The following is a 20,390-nucleotide window of genomic DNA, read 5'->3' as shown; positions in this document are numbered from 1 at the left end:
GTCGTAGGATCATGTGCGGTCGTGTCTTGTAGGAAAATGTCTACTCTACTTGCTACTGTATCATAGATGGAACCTCCAACCATTAATGGTAGCATTTTTCTGTAGTTAGGAAACACTATAGTAACTGTCCACTTCGTTTTTGATATTTGCAAAGGTAAGTGCCATACAGTAGAAAATATAAAGTTACTGTTGAAAAAAGGGCACTAAGCTGTATTCTAAACGTCCGCGAGTTCTCACGCGCAAGGACCCCCCCCCCCCCCCCAAACCCCGCCCAAAAAAAATGTTTTCAAGCACGGGAGTGTATATTAGGCTAGACCGCTGGTTTAGGAACTTGAAGAACTGCATATTTACTGAGGTAAAATACGGAATTGTTTGTCGTTTGTTACTTGCTCGCCTTCGTAGCCGGCGTGGGAAGATAGTTCGGTTACCAGGTCCCACGCGGTTTTGATCACGCCTTAGTTTGTCAGAGTCACGCAGTTACAAGGATTTCAACTTTTTCCGTTTAAAAAGAGTTACTGGCGCTGCAGATCAGATCACTGTGGTAAGTCCTCCTTAGCGAATTTTTTCGAATTCAGGGCTAGAATAAACTGCTAGTTTATAGCAATTTCATTCCTCGCGAAGCGAGGGCCGAAGGCCCGAGCGTAGCGAGGTTAATAAATTTGTCGGGCCGAGCCGGCCCTAGCGGAGCTAAGCCGAGCGAATTCGAGCGAAAAATATATTTATATATCTCTATATATGTTTATATCTTTGAAGGTGTCCGCACAATGACGTCAGACTGTCTGGCGTTGTCTGGAGCAAAATTTGCATACATGGAAAAAAAATATGCGTGCATGATCAAATTTCAACTGCAATGTTCATCAATATTCACTGGACACAGAACTATCTCTCCAGAATCTTTTCCCTTTCTTTTAGAAATCTTTTTTGTGAAAGAGTGCATTAAAGAAATTACACGTTTTGTGGCCGCGGTCAATAATTTTCCGTGGGAAATAAATTCATCGAACACGACAGCGCTGCACGCCCGTTATACATTACGTCGCGTCAGAAATAGATTTTCAACCGCAAACTAGCCCATGGAACTACGAAAACACCATGCTCATCAAAAAAAAATTCTTATGCGCCTCTTAATCTCCTCGTTTGATGCTACAATACGAGTAAAGAGGGCTTTCCACCCAGCCCCCGCTTCGCGAGGTTTTGCGAGTCACGTATTTCTAGTAAATATTTATTCTGCGATGCGACAATCACATAGCCGATCTCTGCTGTTAACTTTGACCTCTTCTAAGTGAATTTATACCATCTTTGCTTGATAATTCTAAAGTAATTGCCTTTCCTGTCTTAAAAACTCAAGCAATAGATGAATTAAAGCTTAGAAATACTCTGACTTTTGGTATTTCCTGACTGTTGTATTTTTGAAAGTAGCCGAAGCAGAATAATGTAAACAGTTTCCAATTACACAATTAACAGCAAAATGTGCCCAATTCTGACTTCTACATGTGTAAAAATACACGAGTTGACAAAATCATACGAAATGTTATCCTACTAAGTTCAGCAGAGAATAAGCTACTATTAGCAATTTCTGTACAGCTCATAGAAAACATATTCTTTGTTGCAAGTGATAATTTAACAAAGGACTTGATTTGTAGCGTGACGGCCGTTGTTCGTTTCACAGGCTCTCCTCGTGTCAAAGTACCCTTCACATTTTGGTCTCTCGACGGGATACTTTTGCATTGCCGCCAGAAATATTTTAACACAGTAAACTGCAAAGGTTGTGCTTCAACAATGTCTTCATTTTAAATTCAAACTGGACGTACCAATTGGGTTTCTTTTGTGTTGAAATTGGATGAAATTTGCTGAATTTTTAAACTGCCGAAATGGGGTTTCTTCTAACGGCCGAAGCATTTCCAATTCTCAAGCTTATCTAAATTTAACTAGTGCATTATGAAGAAGAGGGAGGTGTTTATATTTTGTAAACATTTCATTAATGGAGGACATCGCGTTTCTTTCTACGAGCGAGATGAAAATGGGTAATTTTCAGTAAGTTTCGTGACCGAAAGGACGCTAATTTGCTGTATTTCAAACTTTGCCCGATTTCGAAAAAAATAATACGCTGACGAAACTTTTAACGTTATTTTTGAAAATACTTTACTATAGAGATTATATGGGCAAAATATCAAGGAATTCGAAATTTCACGACTGACGCCCGATTTTTGATAATCTCAGAAATCGGCTCTTAAATGACTGCTGTGTTAGCACCATGGAGTGCAATATTCCTGTATGAAATAAGGAGTCGAAAACAAATACAATTGATGATAGCTGGGAATTAATAAAATTCAAAATTTGAGATCTTTCGTTAGATTTTTCAAAAAGCTCGTGAGGAAAAAATAAAAAGAATTGGACCTAATTAAGAATTACGAGAGGTTTAAGGTAATCCATAAATTAAATCCGTCAGATGACACACATTTCATAGCCTAGCGTATGCATCAAGCCGAATAACAACAGTAAAGTAAAACAGTATTTTGAAGAGTTGGATGGTAACCGCCTGCTTACAAAGGCTGGCTTGCAAAACACTGATTGACCACCACGAATTAAGTTTACATCCTCCTTTGTCGAACTGAAATATTGCATAACAACCAATTACGGTCAATTACTGGGACCCTAGCATAAGCGCTAGCTGAAGGAAAGGTTTTAAACCATGACCATGTTAAAATATGTTGTTGTGTTTGCGTCACTGGTGAAAAGCTGGCTTAAGAAATCAGCACATACCTTCCTTTGCGAACGCATTAAAAGGTTTGTGAATAGTTTGTTAACGACAGTACATCACAGTAATAAATCAATGACAGACACCTGAACATGACATTAAATAGGTGTACTGTAGTGAGAGAAACAGAGATATGTCCAGAAATGCACGCTAATGAGATGCATGAACTGTATGATAGACATCACAAAGTGTCCCCTACCCTAAATTCTCACAAAAACACAAATAATTCTGCCAAACATGAAGTCATATGAAAACGACAAAAAGGTCTGTCTTATATAAAGTACCCAAAATCAGGGTTAGGTGCATTTCTGGATAAAGTGGAGAAACAATGTTGATGACAGTTATTTTCCTTCGCACGTCGTAAGCCATGAATCTAGGAAAACACGAGATGGCATTTTGAAAGGAGTAGCAAAGACTGACTTGTTCCATGACTCATTGTAACATTTTCAGTTTGTCTGTGCGTCACAAGCAACATTCCAACTGCATCTAACTGAAAGAGGTACCTGCCTTACCTGGAGTAGAAAATCATACTCCTGTCAGATTCTGGACCGGGTGAACTAGCCTTGTAGGTGTGTTCTATAAGGCAAAAAAAAAACCCCTCAAAAAATGACTTTGCAGTGGGCGAAATTACTTTGTCGTTTGTCGTGACAGTGATGGGCCACCATATGCAATAGTGTAATGTAGTACAGTACCAACATTTGTACAAACAGTACGGCATCAAAACAAAGCTGTGTTGTAAAGGAGCTCGTATGGCTTACCAATCTTTTTACACAATGAGTGACATCATAACTAAGCTGAGTTATAACTGGTCTTGCCGGATGTACGAACCTTTCAGGCAGTCGATTCTGCCAGGTGCAAAGTATTCTGTAATAAGTCCGGTTGTCATGTTATGCACTTTACTCTCCAGCCTGTCAATCCTGTGTTTGTACATTTCTCTTTTTTGAACCAGATCTTTTACTGAAACAAAAAATCAAGTTGACCATGCATATAATGTAGTTTGTGGCAGTTTGGTGGGGAGGCGGGATCCCATGTAACAATGACGAGGGGCGGAGAGGGGTGCTAGTGATAACTTCGCAAGCAACTCCTAAAATGTTCCAAAATCCCATTTGTGACGAGTAGTTACATTTCATATTAACCGCTATCAAAAGGGTAAAAAAACGTTTTAGGAACCATTAAGCGAGCCAGTTTTCTAGATGTCACGCATTCAAACAGAAAACAAAGACACAGCACCGACTGGTCTCCACATATTTACTTAAAATAAATATTTACATGAAACAGTAAAAACACAGACTCGCAGCAAACTTATTATACTTGCACCCTCAAAGCAGAGACATTCTCTTTTATGTTTGACCGCGATTAATATTTCACACTCTTTCCCGCTTGAACCTTTTTTGATTTTACCACTCTCCCGGCGCTTCATGATTTTCTAACGTCACTTTTGTTGGGAATGATCGCAGGCGTGACATTGACCTTGTTACACCATGAAATCACATGCACGGGCAGAGTAGCTTGTGTATCAATCTGGTCACCAGAGCCCGTGCAGGCTTTAGGCCAGCGGAGGCCACCAAAAGGAACGCAGCCTCTCAGAACGAGATTGCTCTTGTGCATTCCTTCAAATGGGTACTCTATGCTAATCTTGCAGTTTTCCTTACAGTTTTAGTGGTTCTTCTCAACCAATAGCTTTCACAAAATCTTCCACTTTAGTTTTCCTTTCAAGCAAATTATTTTTTTTATTAGCTTCTCTCTTGGAATTTGGTATTTATTTTAAAAGTTCGTTGATCAACATAACACAACACGTCCACAAGTAATGGCAAATATGTTGGTGATTTATAATATTCCATTTCCAGCCTGTCAGGAATCCGATATCACCCACTGACCAATAATGTTCCTTAAATACTGGGTAATGTTGTCCTATTATGCCTAGGAACTATACTCACACTCATAGTCATTGTAACTTGCCAAACAGGATACAAGACCGTCTTTCAGCAGATAGTCTGCAAATTTCTCGATCTTCGCTTTCTTATACAGCTTTGTCTTTTTTCCATAAGGACACCTTGTTTGAAATTCTTTTGTAAAGAGAAAAAAAAAATAACATTCATGATGTCAGTTAATTAAATACCATTCAGTCTAACTATAAAAAAATAGAGTTCTAAACCCGGTCAACTCAAATTAAAACCTGTCAGTGTGTAAATGCTTTTAACATTTGTTTCAATTTCCGCTCAACATTTTCTGACCCAAATGTTAAGTCCAATCAAATTTTGTTGAAACCAATTACCAATTAGATGTTGAATCGATCTTGCTTCAAAATCCCTTTTATTCTTATGAACTTCTCATATAGATCACGCTTAAGGACGGTGCCTACTAATATCGAAGTATTTTTGTGCGGTTTGCGACTATGCGGGAAAAGCAGATCTTAGGAAGGCCTATTGGAATCCAAAACGAAAATTGGGGGTAGCCACGCATTTTTCAGAGATAATTAAGTAATAATATCTCTAAAAAGCGCCAAAATATGAAGCAATGTATGGGATTTTTTCCTAAATTGAAGCTTAATTATCTCTGAAAAATGCATGGTTACCCCCAATTTTCTTTCGAGATACCAAAAGCGTTTGCTAAGTTCTGCTTTCTCCACATAGTTTTAAACCGCGCAAAAATATTCCTGTATTAGCAGGCACCACCCATAGGAAACCCGAGTATCTCGAGATGCGCAGAACGTATGCGCAGTAACAATAGTAGGCACCGTCCTTAAACACTTTGTTTAGCATCGGTCGAGAAATAGTGAGAAGAATGTAACACCTACAAACCAAAAAATTCAGAAAGATATCGATCAATCCATCAATGTATATGTTATGTTTTTCAATTTTTTTTTTAGTTAATCACACAGGACTGCAAGTAGCGAAAGCTACACAAGGCTTAAATATTATATTACATTACTTTACATTACATTACATATATGTTATTGAACTAGCGTGAGGTCCGTATTGGGAAAATATTGGTCGAGTTCCTTTTTTTGCAAGTTTATGGACCGCGCCGAAGGCGAGGTCCATAAACTTGCAAAAAAAGGACGAGACCAATATTTTCCCAATACGGACCGAACAAGCTAGTTCAATAAGGTTTTTATTATATAGGCTTTCCCGCTTGTTGCTTTCTGGTCCGCGTGAAACTTGTTTATGATCAAGTTGTGCGAGAAAAAGTGCAAGAAAGCCTTCTCCATGCTGACGCGTACTCACAAACCACGTGGAATAATTCTGATTGGCTCGCGCACGAAAAGGCGACTTTTTATTGGTCAAGGTTTGACACGAAAGTTTGACATGTCTCGTCAATCGAAGTGAAAAAGTTCGAAAAATGAAAATTTAGCTCATTTGAGATTCCGAAGAAAATGCATTTCTTAAAAGTGTTGAATGTTTAAAAGTGTCAACTATACTATGGAATGAATGAAAATAGATGAAATTGAAGCTTTTGTAGTCAAAATTAGTCAAAATTGCATTTCAATCGTCTTCATCGTCACTTAAAATGGCTCAGCGCTTGTGAAGCGGTGGCTGATCATGATTCGTAATCTGGATGTTAAACGAGCAGTTTTGGAAATTTGCTCCTTGAAAAATAGCCAATCCGGCTTCTTTTGTGGTCGCCATACTGGTACTTTCCATTGTAGTTGTTGCCTGTGTATTGCCAACTGCTTGGAGCTCGCTTGTGGTTGTTGATGAGCGACTGAGGGCTAACGACATTCTTCGTTGATGCTGAATGGAAGCCGATTTGTATGAATTCAAGCTTTTCAGATTTCGATGTCCACTCAGTTGGGCCACGTAATTTCCAGGAACATCTGAATCCAGCAATCGTGAAATGCAGGTCTTTCGAACCGAGTGATTGGTAACGCGTCCTGGCAAACCAGCATTTTGGGCAGCTTTGGTGAGTAGCTTCCCGATTTCATTCTTTCCAAGCGGACTTTTCTTGTACCACACTGCATCAGTAGCCTTTCTTTGATGTTTTCCGGCCAAGTAGAATGGTGCCTCTGGTTGATTCATCTCGATGGGCCTGTGACGTCTGAACAGCTTATAGTACTTGACTGGACATCGCTCACGCTGGGTATTTTTTTAGTCAAATGTGGCCAAAAAGTTTCTCCTCCTTAGGGTTTTGTGGTAGCAACCTCAAACTTTGCAATCAGACAAACCAATATTTTCTCTACAACTTGTCCGATTCGGATTTTTTAATTTCATTTTTCTTACGGTAAAATGACGTCATCAATTTGGTGGGAAAATTTTTTTGGGGGGGCTACGACACAGTCGTTCCTAACATAAAAAACAACATGAAATGAGAATAACAAATCTGAAAAAAAATTTGGAATACCTCATTGGAGTCAAGAGTTATGGGAAGTTAAGCGTTCAATTTAAGGCTATTTTTAGTAACAAAATGGCGGAAAATTCAAACTTCAGAAGCCCAAAACTTTTGATTCAGTTAAGATATTTCAAATCTTTTTTTCAGTTTTGTAATCCTTAAGGTATGTTTATTTAGCAAAAAGTGATTGACCATGTCGAAGCTCTAAAAAAAATTTTCGCGCCAAATTGATGACGTCATTTTACCGTTAAAAAAAATAAAATTCAAAAATCCGAATCGGCCAAGTTGCAGAGAAACCGTTGTTTTGTTCGCCTGCAAAAATTGAGATTCGTACAATAAAACCCTTAGGAGAAGAAACTTCTTGGCCGAATTTGACTAAAAAAATCCCCAGCGTGCTCGTTATCAGTAGCTTGAGCAGTAGAATAAAATGCTCGGTGACCGCTTGCTTTGTCCTGTCCCTGGCGCGTCTTCGAGCCTCTCTCAGCTTTCCAGACCAGCATTTCATTGCCTGTGTCCGGGTCAGTTTCAAGGCTGACATCGCCCCACTGAAGCTTTCTACTTTCATCTCTTGCTCTAAAGCCAAAATGTAAAGCCAGGAGCCACCAAACTGTGCGATGTAGAGCAACCGGGTTGTGCTCGCCAAATTCTCCTTCGGCAAAGAGCTTGTCTTCTTCAACAGCGATGACTTCTCGGCTTGCTTGTGGACGATTGCCTTTCCCTCTCTCCACGACAAGCTGTTTTCTTTTTGCACCGAGGACTTCTCGGGATAGCTTGAATTCGTCACCTTGAATGAGATTGGCTTGTGACCCGTGGGTATTAAGATAACGCTGGATGCTTCGTTGCAGGCAAGTCAGAGTTCCAGGTTCGTATTCGTCGCCATTTTTCTTTCTTACATCTTTAAAAAAGCGCAGAGCAGCAGATTAAGTTCCACCCAGGGTATTGCCTCAATCTTCCTGAACTCATTCCGTTGGTGGCAAAATTTTCCCCATATTTTAAGGTCAGATTTGGTTTTCTCTGTAGTGCTTCTGGCCTGCTGTTGCTCAGTGAAGTCGTGGTACTTTGAGGCCTTGTCGACGGAATTTTCTTTGGTTTCTTCGTCGAGTTTGTTGTTTTCAGAGCTTGTTTTCGTTCCTTCGTCAGTGCTCTCGGAGTAAAAGTCCGACATCACGATTTAAACCGACAGTTCCTACTATATAAAGTTAATTGGAAACAGTTTTTAATTTGCGTTGTCAAAACTGAAACAGTAACCACGAAACACTTAACGCTAGCGGTCCATCTTAGCGGTCTGTATAGGAAAATTCGGACCGCTCAGGGAGCCAATAAAAATGCTCCTTTTCATCGCGGACCAGTTCAGCTATATAATAAGATATGATATGATATGATACGATTTATGATATGATATGATATGATATGATATGATATGATATGATATGATATGATATGATATGATATGATATGATATGATATGATATGATATGATATGATATGATATGATATGATATGATATGATGCTTAAAAGCAAGAGTCATTTGTTTCTTTTGTTTAGGGGACGCTAGATAAGAACCAAAGGAATGCTGCCCTCTTTTACGAAATTTGCCGACAAGATCTTGAGAGAATGCAAACTGAAGCCCTTAAATGGAACACCTTGAAATCTGGCGAAAAGTAGAAAAAAAACTCCTTTGTTAACAGCTACCAGAGCTACTAATTTTCTGTTATTAAATTACGAATTACAACAGTTAACAGAGCTACATTTGGAAACAAAATATAGTAGTGGCCCACCTTTGAGGGAAATTTCCACAGGAGCAACCCACGAAGGGGGCAAATCAAAATCAGATGCATCTTCATCATTCTGAAAATAAAACAAAAAACTGATCATGGCTGTAAACAGCTCTGTCTGACTTCTGCTTTGAGCAATTAATGAACATTTTGTACACACCTTCAGCCTTGTGAATATAAGATAAATATATCCACAAGACGTTAAACACTTAAATGCCAAATGGCATTTGAAAATTTTATTTTCATGAGCATGAAAGTTGAAGTAGTGTCCTTTTCATCCACGGGAGTTTCTTGAGAAGAGATTGTTCTCAAGTGTACGTAGCTGTAAGATACCACAAGCTTTCAGGTTTTGACGAGTATTTCAATATTTTATCTATCGTAAGAATCAAACTATGGTTTGGGTTGCCAAAATAAAGTGATAAACTATTTCTATTTACAGATCACGAGTTTCTAATAGAATGCATTATTAGGTTACCTGCATGTTATAAAAAAGCCTGTTATCCAAACAAATGGATAAGACGGGATAGTTTACAAGTAACGAAATTGTTGTCCTGTGTTGATGGGATGTGAAAACGAATGCCTCTTTTATCAGCTGAATTGAATTGAACTGAATTAGCAACCGTAATGAGATTTAAAAGCTGATGTTTCAAGCACCAGCCGGCCTTTGTCAGCGTATATCAAGAAATTGTGGGTTGTGTGTGGTTTATATTGAGAAGTGGAACTTTGCTATTGCTAGAAGTATTGCGATGTTAATATAAAAACCCAGTAAATTCTCTCTAAATTTTTGCAACCTCCCGTGTTGCCCCCAGGTATATTTCCAGAGGATAATCTGGATATTTATTGGCCAGGATTTCAGAGGAAAGAATGCGTTCGCATTGATTATTTTCAGCACCTGTCTCCTTTCTTCAACAATTTCAGTCTTCAACATTAGTTAAATTTCATCGGAATACAATTGTGGAGTTGCCATTATACCTCTCAAGCGTGTTCGAATGTGCCTACTTGTAGTATATGGCTCTTTTCACAGTAGGTTTCTATGGTGTAATTTAAGCAAAACGTTCTGTCGGCTTCTCTGTAACTTTTCTCATCTGTGTTGGTTTTAGAGTGTTATTGTTAATCAAAATTGCCGCCCTGTCCAAACAGTCAGGTTCTTTCGCATTTAGGTGCCATCTTTCATTAATTGGATGTCATGGTGAAAAGATACTTCATCACAATCCCAATATTTTCAAAAAATCATTAAAATTATTGCCACACATCGAACAATATAAATGCAATTCTCGAAACAAAACTGTTGCACTGGACAGCTACGATGAATAACGATACAGCAAGCTCTCAGCGTTAGGATGCTTTTCCTCTTCAACAGCAGTTTCTTGAAAAAGCATTTGATAACTGACGTTAATTCAGATACTCAGGGATACTAAAAAAAAAAAAAGCCGAATGCAGAGAACACAAACAATGATCTCAACAGACATGCATGGTCGTTGAGGAAGTCGACCGTATTTGCACATGCACTTAGCGTTGGTCAGTGTGGGAGAAAATCTTCATACCAACACATACATTTATGGACCGATGACAAACGGAATAACCATGTTGTGGTCTGTACAGACCATAAAAATGTTCACCCATCTCTCAACCTCTTCAGCAAAGCGAGAAAAGAATTTAAGTCCCCCACATGAGATGCAATTTACAGACCGTATAGGGACTGACTTTTGCTTTGACTGTACGTACAAATTGAAGGCTGCTTTTAAAGACCACATCAGTTTGTGTATATTGGACAACCAAATGATCACATTTTCCCCAAATTTCAATGGCATGTGAATGAAGGAAAAGTTGTGCATTGTACAAGCGTCCTTTAAAAAGTGTAGATTGATCATCAAACCAGAAGTTACCTCTGTCTTTGCCATATTTAAATAAAATAAGTAGGGGGTTGAAACAAAAACTTTCTACCAGTTTCACGGTCAGGACTACGAAATAAAAGGTTCGGTTTAATTGATGCTGGACAAGGCTTGCACCAAGTCCTACCATTGGGAGTTACAGTAACTCAACTGCTTCGCATTTCTGGATATGACAGATTCTGTGAGAACTTTTTAAGCCTTTCTTAGCAAACACAACTCTACCACTCGACTGGTTAGGGCAAGGACTTGTAGTTATGTCCTAAAAATCAGGGCCCGCCACCCAGGTACTCTTTGGTGGTAGCCTCAAGTTGAACAGCAAGTCGATGTCGAAGAAAAACGAGAAGTGATCCAAAGTTTATCCTGCTCAAACAGGTTTGTCATAACTTTGGCTCAAGGGCGACATCGAAAAATTAGACCAAATGACCACAAAACTACTTCAAACTCGCCAATTTGAACATCTGCCCTCCTCCACTCAATTAATTTTCAAGTGTAAACTAAGCCAGCTCCAGAACATGATCATGACTTGCCCTTGTCCACCCATCAAATCCACCAAACGACCTCTCTGGTCTGTCCCTGGACAGTGTTCTAAACAATGCTACAAACACAGGCTCTCGACAAAACTCGAGTCAACATCCAAGATGGGGGCTTTTTGCTACAACTTCAACTAGAGCCCAGACTCCAACTGGCACCACAGAGGACTTTTGACGATTTTTCCACTCCAACCTCCCACTGGTGCCAGAGAAACGTTTGGAACGTTTTCCAAAGCACATTCTTTCACAATTCCCCCAACTAGCCCCAGACCTTCAGTCATATCACAACCAAATGTGCATCTTAAGGCAGAAAATTAAAGATTCAGCTTGGCTGTTGTACGACACTGCCTTTCGTTACATGGCAGCTTCCAAACTTTCTATAGCCAGGGGCAAAGTTAACGAGTAGTCGTACCACAATATCTACAAGAAGGAGACCCCTCCCTATTGTATTCACTGCCACCCCTATAGCCGTCGTGTTCTAGCCTAGTTTCTCCCCCAGTCCTTTCATCCTCTCTTCACAAAACCACCTCCTCCCTTATCTGAGTCACTTCAAGAACCTTTGATTTCCCCATTCAGAGCAGGATAACTCCTGCTACCACAGCACCAGGGCCTGGGCTACCTCTTTGGCTTATCAAACCAGACACTTGGACGGTGGTCGAGAGACCACCTTTTCTTGACATCTTTCAGATTCCAGGCCACAGCAAGCACATCTAGTGAGTGGATCATGAATCCCTCAAAAGGCTGATATATTCCTACTACTAATATATTCTTACTTAACTTCTAAGTATGGGTAGTATGTGGGACCTATTTGGGTCCACACCTGCTACTTCACATTGCACATAGCAGGCTGGATGGGGCCCCTTTACCTCACCTGGAGTAGCCACTTCTGGTAGCAGCATCGCACGAGCTTTAGCTTGCTTCCCATGGAGTAGGGCACGCGTTTTGTAGCACAAGGTCAAACGAAAAAATAAACATATCTGGTTGTGTTGAGATCCGGTTTTTTTTTTTTTTGGTCTGCCCAAAATTGACCTTTCAGGGCCAAACACAAGCAGTCAGCCACTTGAGGAAGATCCTCAGAAGTAGCAGTATCGAAGTCAGTGAATCCAATATACTTACCTATGCCACCTCCGGCACATCCATTCAGCCAAGCAAGCGAATACATGTCTAAGCCAAAAGTTACCCCTGTGAGTTTGGAGTCAGATCCTAAAACAAATACAGCGTCCTCATGCCATTATGAGAACTTGTCTCAGTTGGTTGGGTACAGTAGTGGATACACATCTTCACTCACACATGGTCAAAAACCCTGGAATTAGGTCTCCAGAAAAACTGAGTAGAGAAACTCCTGCAGCTGTTGCTTTGCGGTCGAGACTTACATGTGTCAGTTCATCAGCTGTTACCAGTGGGGGTTACCAAGCCTATCTCCCTCGTGATCCAAAGTTTGCATACATTGAGAGGCTGATAGATGGTCAGGAAACTGTTTTTGCGGCAACTATCTTAAGTACACCGACAGATTCCAGTATAGCTCTGCTCCGGGCAAAAGAGCAGCAACGCTCACTATCACTTCAGCTTTTTCAAGTTTGCAGGCAAGCCGATTGAGTAGCCCAAATTTATTGAGATGTCGCGACCAGATCCATAATAAGACGACACTGACTGACCCCTAAAGAAGAAATTAAACTGACTGTAGTCAGTGCGGATGCCAGTAGCTTTGGTCTGGGTGGTGTCCTTATGCAGAGGCATGGTGGCCAACTGCACCCTGTGGTATTTGTCACCTGCACGCTTACCGATGCTGAGAAGTGCACTCGAATTGAAAAGGAGTGTCTAGCGTCAATATGCACATGTGGGAAGCTCTCTTGCCATCTCTGTGGGCTCAAGTCATTTCAGCTTATGACAGATCACAAGCCTCTGGTAGCACTAATTAATCATCAAGACCTGGATGGAGTACCCTTGAGATATCAGCGTCGTCTTATGTGTATGATGAGATTTAAGGCCAAGGCAGAACATGTGCCAGGGAAGGAACTAGCAGTTGCTGATACTCTTTCCAAGATCCCTTCCCAGTCATCTCCAAGACATCAGACTCAGAAGATGTCAAGGCTTGTGTTGATCCAGCAAGTTCTTGCTGAAAGCCAGAATGCCAGGCATTTTTCCAGCTTGTTTTTGAGCTCTGACCTCAGAGAATTTGGACTTATTGGGACACACACTTTCAGTTTCTTCTCGTTACACCATCTCAAGGCATCCCACTTGAATCTGATGCTGCAGTGAGGTTTTTCAGATGCTAAGGTGTTTGCTTCTTTCCTTTTTACAAACATCGAACACATTTGTCAGGATTAACTTTCTGCAGTGGCTTCTTTCTTTGCAAAGACAGTTATGTCCTGTAACAGGCAGTCGCGCAAACATTGACAAAGATCACAATTTAGCAAGTGTTCTAATAAGTGATTGAAAGTTTCATTAGTCTACCTGATGCAAAATCCTTTGAATTAGTTAATTACAGAGTCCATTACCTTACTTTTCAGGTGGTTTGAAGTTTTCATGACAATCGTGGTTGATTTTCAGTTAATTTCACCGATCACTAAGAGAAATATTCTCATCTTATACTTTTCATCATCACTGCAGCCCTGGGACAACCACATAGGGTTCCAAAGCTCGTTTGAATTACTTATGATAATGTTCCCAAGCTTCAATGATTAAGGCATTAGTAATCAGTAATGACATCATTTGAGGGGTTTTATGCAAGACCAACGTTAAGTGCTTTTTTTTCCTGAAAATCGAGATTGCTCCAAATAAGCCCTATGTTACTACAGAGGCTAGTGATCGTGCAAGAACTTTGTTGCATATTCAATTTTTGATCAAATGCTAAAACAGCTTTTTACCTTTCTAGAAAACAAAATCGATCTACGCAACAGAATACTGACACTTGACTGATTTCGTTTGTATACATGCAAGACTGAACCATGTCAAGTGAAACATTGGCGGTTGCAATAAAGAAAACAGTAAAGGGTCACTGTCTCCTAGACATGTTGAATAAAACATTCTATCTTTTATCTATGTAATGGCAATAGCAGTACCCATAAATGGTATAGTCAACAATCGCTCTGTTAATGAGGATTGGAGATGTATTCATCTCATGGCACTTGGAAACACTACCCAGAGTATATTAGTAAATAGGGAGGTCTAAATGAGGCCAAGTTTCAAGAAAAATTTCTTTAGCACCTATCACTAATATCTCTGTAGTGAGCAACACATGCCCCCACCATCACTCTGCCCTCAGCAACAACTCTTACAAACGAGAAAGGGAAGAGTGTCCACCTCATGACATTATAATATCAATAACAGTAGGAAGGGGAGTGAGACAGTACCTCATCATCATCAATATCAAGAGGATCAGCTTCATCCACAGACGAAATCATCAGAAGTGGTTTATCAGTGGTATAGAACATAAATTCCCATTTGGATGCATCACCCAGGTCATACACCAAGTCCTATTATGAACAAGTATTATAATCAGTAAAAGCCAGTAAAGTCAATTTTATCAACTGGCATACCTTAAAGTTTATTCAGGGAACCTGCCTTAATTTTCTGGAATGCTTACCCTATCGGCAACAACAAAACAGTTCACGAGTGTGGTGAGCCTAAGTAACAAAAGTAATGGGTTGTTTACCCAGTAGTGACATGATATAAATGAGGCTTTCCTATACTCTCTACTTGACTCTATTAATGCTTAGATCTGAAAGACCAATGCAATCCTAAGGACAAAGAGTGCCTTCCTAGTCTGCAAACCTTCAATCAAAGGGTCACCGTAGAATAAAAATATTCTTCCAGTTAGGATAAAACTTTTTAAACATATTAAATTTAAAAAAATTCTAAAGACGTTCTCTGGTTAAAAGTTTAAAAACACTGAGCTTTCGATTGCCAGTCTGCAATCTTTAAAAAGTGAGATGTAAAAAGTGAAGGCAGAAACATATATACAAAGAGGTGAGAAAAAATAACGAACAAATATGAATAAATACAATAATACAAGGGAAATAATAGTGTGAAGAAAAAATATTGATGACATGAATAAAGTTATAATAAAATTGAGTATTGTCTTGGCAGATGTTTAGCATTATTGTCTGCCTGGCTGGTTATCGCAGCGTGCCAAGATTCCAGCGTTTTTCTTACGCGTGAATTGCCTCTGTCGATGACACGTGCATTAAATGACACCTTACATTAAATGTATAAATTTTATTTCATCACTAAGTGTACATTAAATTTATAAATACATTAAATGCATAAATACAGAGAAATGCAACTTGTTTTACTTAATACACTGGACCGCGGGCAGCAAAAGCTAATCGTGGCAGGCAAAGTAAGACAAGAAGAAGATATACAATATATTAAAGAGACACTACAAGAAATAAGGGAATAGATTATACTAAGAGAATGAAGTGATTACTTTATGAAATAAATTAATAAATAAATAAATAAGTACATACATATATATGTATATGATATACACTGGCGGTTTGTGGTTATAAGTTATGAATATAATAATGCAATAGTTTAGAGATCGGGGTAGACACGTCAACATAGGTATCCTCAAGCGACAGAACCTTAAGTAGCACTTTGCATAGTTTTTTTCTTAAAGGTATGTTTGGATAGTTTGCGAATATCAGGTGGAACACTGTTCCATATTTTAGCTCCAATTCTGGAAAGGGAATTTTTTAATTGATTTATTCGAGAATGTTTAATTTGATATAGAAATTGTTTTTGGATGAAAATCTGGTGTGATAATGGTATATAGTATTTTGAATAGGTGAACTTTGTTGCAAAAGCATTGAACGTACCTTTTTCAAGGCCCTAGCAAGGTTTTCACTTTAACAAAAGTTATGTTGTATCAGAGTAATTAGTAAAACGTTTCACAGTTTTTTGAGTTTCTGAAAGTGATAGCATTTGGTTAGCTTTGCAATGAACAACTTCACTGGAAACTTAAATTGACACTAATTATATTATTAATAATAACAATTATTATATAGTGTGTTTCAATTGGGTCAAACAACCATGATAGTGACTGTAATACATCCACGGAACTTAAAGCCAACACGATTTTTTTTTAACTCCAACATCATTGATGGCGCTGTACGATATTCAACCATCCCCATTTGTTCCAAGTAATGCCAATCGAATAGTACTCATAAATTATCTTACTCCTTGCAAAAAATGAACTTTTTTTGCAAACATCAGAATGGGTTTATAAATTATTCAATATGAATGAGCCAGCTGTTATCTCAATACATGCTCTTTTCCGTGTCTATTATGCAGATCAGTGGAACCAATAAACAATTCATGAATGGTTTCTGAAATTTCAGCAGTAAGCTCAAACAACAAATAATGAACTCCGATTGTTGTATGATAGTTAATCTGTATGCCAAAGTACAACTTAGCTATTGGTTATGGGGTTCCTCAAGGATCCATACTGGGCCCAATACTGTTTGTGGTATACAACAATGATCTCCCACGGTGCTTACTGAAATGATTACGGTCCGGGTCTCATCAAGTAGGTTCTTCAAAATGATCTAAACTATGTTGAGCAGTGGTTGGCAAGCAACAGGTTGGTACTTAATCAGAGTAAGACTGTTACTGATGCTGATGACGGATGCTGTTTTGAACTAGGCAAACTAGAACATTCCTCAGACACTGAAATACAACTTCATGGGAAAAACATTGAAAGAGTACAGTGTCAAGCTTTTGTTATATAGGGGTTGCGTTAGATGAGCATCTTGTATGGAACGAGCACATATAACTAATTTGTAACAAAAGACGCAAACATTACTGTCCCGCATGTGACCTTACCTTATTTTAAATGCTGCCAATTGCGTACACAGTTGTTTAGTACAACCAATTGTGTGGTTCCAGAAAATATCCATAACCCTCCCCTGGAATGGAAATTCCAGAGGGTTCTTTGAAGACCCCCTCTTCCAGGAATTTCCCACTTTTCTTTTTCACCTAAATCAGTAGCCTCCTCCCGGGGAGGAAAGATTGCGTGGCAAGCCAAAAGAGGGAGGCTACTAAATCGGCTTCCTTTACAAATTCCATATTTTTGCAATGATCTTAGCCTGCGTAGCAGTCGTTTCTGTTTCCTTTAAGCATGAAAGATGCACGATGGCTACTTTTTTGCTCCTTTTTGCCCGATTCCCTCGCGCGTCTTTCATGCTTAAAGAAAACGGAAATGACTGCTTCGCAGGCTACAACGATCTCCACTGAAAAACGTATGTGAAAGGCAATCTCGCCTGTGGAACTACGAACAGGCCAAGCTCATCAAAACCTTTTAATTTCCTAATTTGATGTTGCCATATGTGTAAAGAGGGTTATGATTTATTTTAAAACTTGAACTTCAAGCGATCATGAAGTCACGGCCACGGCTAAGGCCGACTGATCGCACTGCGAAGTCGAACTTTTAACAAAACTACCTGTCAGAAAAAGGAAAGTCAGGCCTTACTTTCACACTTCTACCAAAATGAATTCTAACAGAATGATTCATCGCTTACACTGTTTTTGTCCTGGACAATAACTATTTTTCCGCAATGGCGACTGAAAATTCGTGTCTGCCAACTTTGTGCCTCACTTACGATTTTCTCATAAATTTCCTTACCTGTTAAGAAATTCTTCGTATGGACACCCCCAACCCCTCGGAAATTTCCACCAAACAGCCCCCCCCCCTCCTCCCACTCGCAATTTCCACTGACCTTCTCGGGTGGGGCGGGGGGGGAATGGATATTTTCAGTGGGCTGTCAGTCAGCTGTAGTAAGAACCTACAGTGTCTGCAGAATAGAGCCCCACATATACAACAATGAAGGGTTAAAACCGAAGAAACACTCCAAATGTTAGGGTAGGTAAATTTAGAAACACAGAGAAATATGTGTAATTGTACTTTTAGTCTTTAAATGTTTCAATAATTTAGTCCCCTATGTGTAATAACTTTTAGCCCTAAATGTAATAAAGGTCTCGAATGAACTCACAGTGATAAATATGTAAGATTTAACTGCATTTATTATACAAAAGCAACGAGACCAAAATGTGTCTAGGGGATCCCGACTACATTTTACCTTGAATACTCAGAAAGCACTGAAATAAAAGCCTTACATCAAGTGTCACATATGCCATTTTAATCTGCAGGTCCTATTCTACAGGGGCCAACAGCAACACTAGTTAGGCAGTTTACAACAACAGAAATACAGTCGAACCTGTATATAGCGGCCACCCTCGGGACTTGAGCAACTGCCGCTTAATACAGGTGGCCGCTTAATGCAGGATCGCTAAATACTCACTGGGCGTTGCCTAATGTCAATTTTAATGGTGTCTATCATACAAAAACATTTCATGCAAGGAAACAATAGGACAATCAACACTCTTTCAAGAGATCAATACTTTACAAAGTTCAGTGCCAACTTGTAACTCGTAAACATGGAGCGATCCTATAAGACCAGGCTGAACAGTTCAGACTGTCAATCAAAAATCCCAAACACGTGTATCGGATTGGTTGATTACCAAAGGTCTTATTTTAGCACGTTCAAGTTCCCGCAACTTTGATTTGAAAGGACGTGACGAGTTGGCGGAAAAGCTGTTTTAGTTCGAATTATTTTGTTCAAAATCAATCCAACGAATATGGCTACAGGAGAAGAATTTAGAAAGTTAAGTTATCCGTCTATTTTGAGATCGGAAATTCATTTATCGGCTGGTAAAATCTTATCCTTCTGAGATATTTCCGAAATGAGTTATAGGATAAAGTTCGTAAACAAACTCTGTCTCGAAATAGGTTGTTCTTCTGAAACCGGCTTCCGAGATGGAATCGCTTCGATCCTTTGTGTCGTTTAGTGGGCGAGAGATATTAAGTAAAGACACAAAGTCGCGGAAGCGAGGCCTAGGAGAAACAACGGAGCGGGCAACGGAGGAGAAAAGTGAAGTGTCTCAAGCGGCGAGCGATCGCACGCAAGACGACGGAGCTGGTAATCTTTTTGAAGTCGCCCTCTCTATCGCTTACTGTATAAACTTAGAATATATTTAGTACTGGCTAATTTTAATACTGATATGAGAGCCATTGCCATTATCATTTCATCCATAAGATACATGAGAGCAACATCAGGTCGTGTTTTGTTTATATCCGTTGGTGATTTTTCGAATTAGCAAATTATGCAAATATGCATGATCAGGTACGAAATGTGTTTAGATGTTTTTATTTTTGACTTGTGCATAGAAGTTTAGAATTTATTACTGCCACTTCCAGCGGATTAGTAGAGTTAGTTTTCACGTACGTGGTCGATAGATACACAAGCGGTAATGAACTTGAACCCAGCATGACGACTCGAGCGGCCGTTTAGCGGAAAACATCTGCCAAATTTTGAAAATCCCGCCAGTTTTGGCGAACAACACAGACTCGTTTTGGTTATCGGCATGTTCAGATGGAGGGATACAGATGTCCAGTTCGTCGCAGGCTTCAGTTTATAATGGTTTCGATCTTTGTGCTGTGTATTTGGTAGAAGGATTTCCAATTTCGAGGTAAGTTACATGTAATCTTTCGATTGCGGCATAGCCTGTTCCAGGCTCCTAGAGAGATGCGCGAATGAGAGTGCGAGGGGACGAAAACGAGGGGGGAATGGGGGAGAGAAAAAGAGGGAAAGAAGAGGAGCCTGTAATCATTTTCTTAAACACCTCATGCCGCCCACTTTTTCCAAGATGTGTCAAAATGTCAAACTTTTCATTGTCACGGGTTTTGATTACTCGCGCGAGTTCTCGAGTTCGCGCGGTTGTCCATACATCGCTTCAATGTCGCAGACACCGAAAGGTTCTCCGGGTTTGGGATTTCAACCCTCAAAATCCTGTACATTTTGCTAAAAAAATTTGACGTGTCTTGGAACGAAAGTCCCCCGCCGTTTCAATGCCGTTCGAAATAAGAAACTTATTAACGCGACGTTATCCTCTTCTTTCCCTCTTTTTCTCTCCCCCATTCCCCCCGCATTTTCGTTTCCTCGCACTCTCCTTCGCGCAATCAATAATCAATAAATCTTTATTTAAACGCGGTAAAATCCATCAGGAGTATAAAAATTAGAAATTACCTAACTATCCTAAACAAAATTC

At 39.5% G+C, this 20,390-nt stretch overlaps 2 protein-coding genes across 2 annotated transcripts in view; one reads left to right on the top strand and one right to left on the bottom strand.

Moving 5' to 3' along the window:
• The window catches only part of LOC146489322 (uncharacterized), a 219,254-nt gene that overhangs the window by 85,354 nt on the left and 113,510 nt on the right, over window positions 1-20,390 (top strand). The gene's annotated exons all lie outside the window — the stretch shown is intronic.
• Window positions 1-20,390, bottom strand: part of LOC146489325 (dynein regulatory complex subunit 7-like) — a 63,043-nt gene that overhangs the window by 9,242 nt on the left and 33,411 nt on the right. Inside the window, exons 7-11 of the mRNA XM_085107742.1 lie at window positions 14,636-14,758; window positions 8,864-8,933; window positions 4,693-4,821; window positions 3,584-3,712; window positions 3,268-3,331 (exon numbers count right to left, since the gene is read on the bottom strand). Of these exons, the coding sequence (XP_084963868.1) occupies window positions 3,268-3,331; window positions 3,584-3,712; window positions 4,693-4,821; window positions 8,864-8,933; window positions 14,636-14,758 (515 nt within the window). The remainder of the gene's footprint in view (window positions 1-3,267; window positions 3,332-3,583; window positions 3,713-4,692; window positions 4,822-8,863; window positions 8,934-14,635; window positions 14,759-20,390) is intronic.

This window comes from Pavona decussata, unplaced genomic scaffold (genome assembly GCF_977016875.1).
Source record: "Pavona decussata unplaced genomic scaffold, jaPavDecu1.1 SCAFFOLD_6, whole genome shotgun sequence".
NCBI lineage: Eukaryota > Metazoa > Cnidaria > Anthozoa > Scleractinia > Agariciidae > Pavona > Pavona decussata.
Note: the sequence above shows the minus strand (reverse complement) of the source record. Positions and strands in the feature narration are given on the sequence as shown.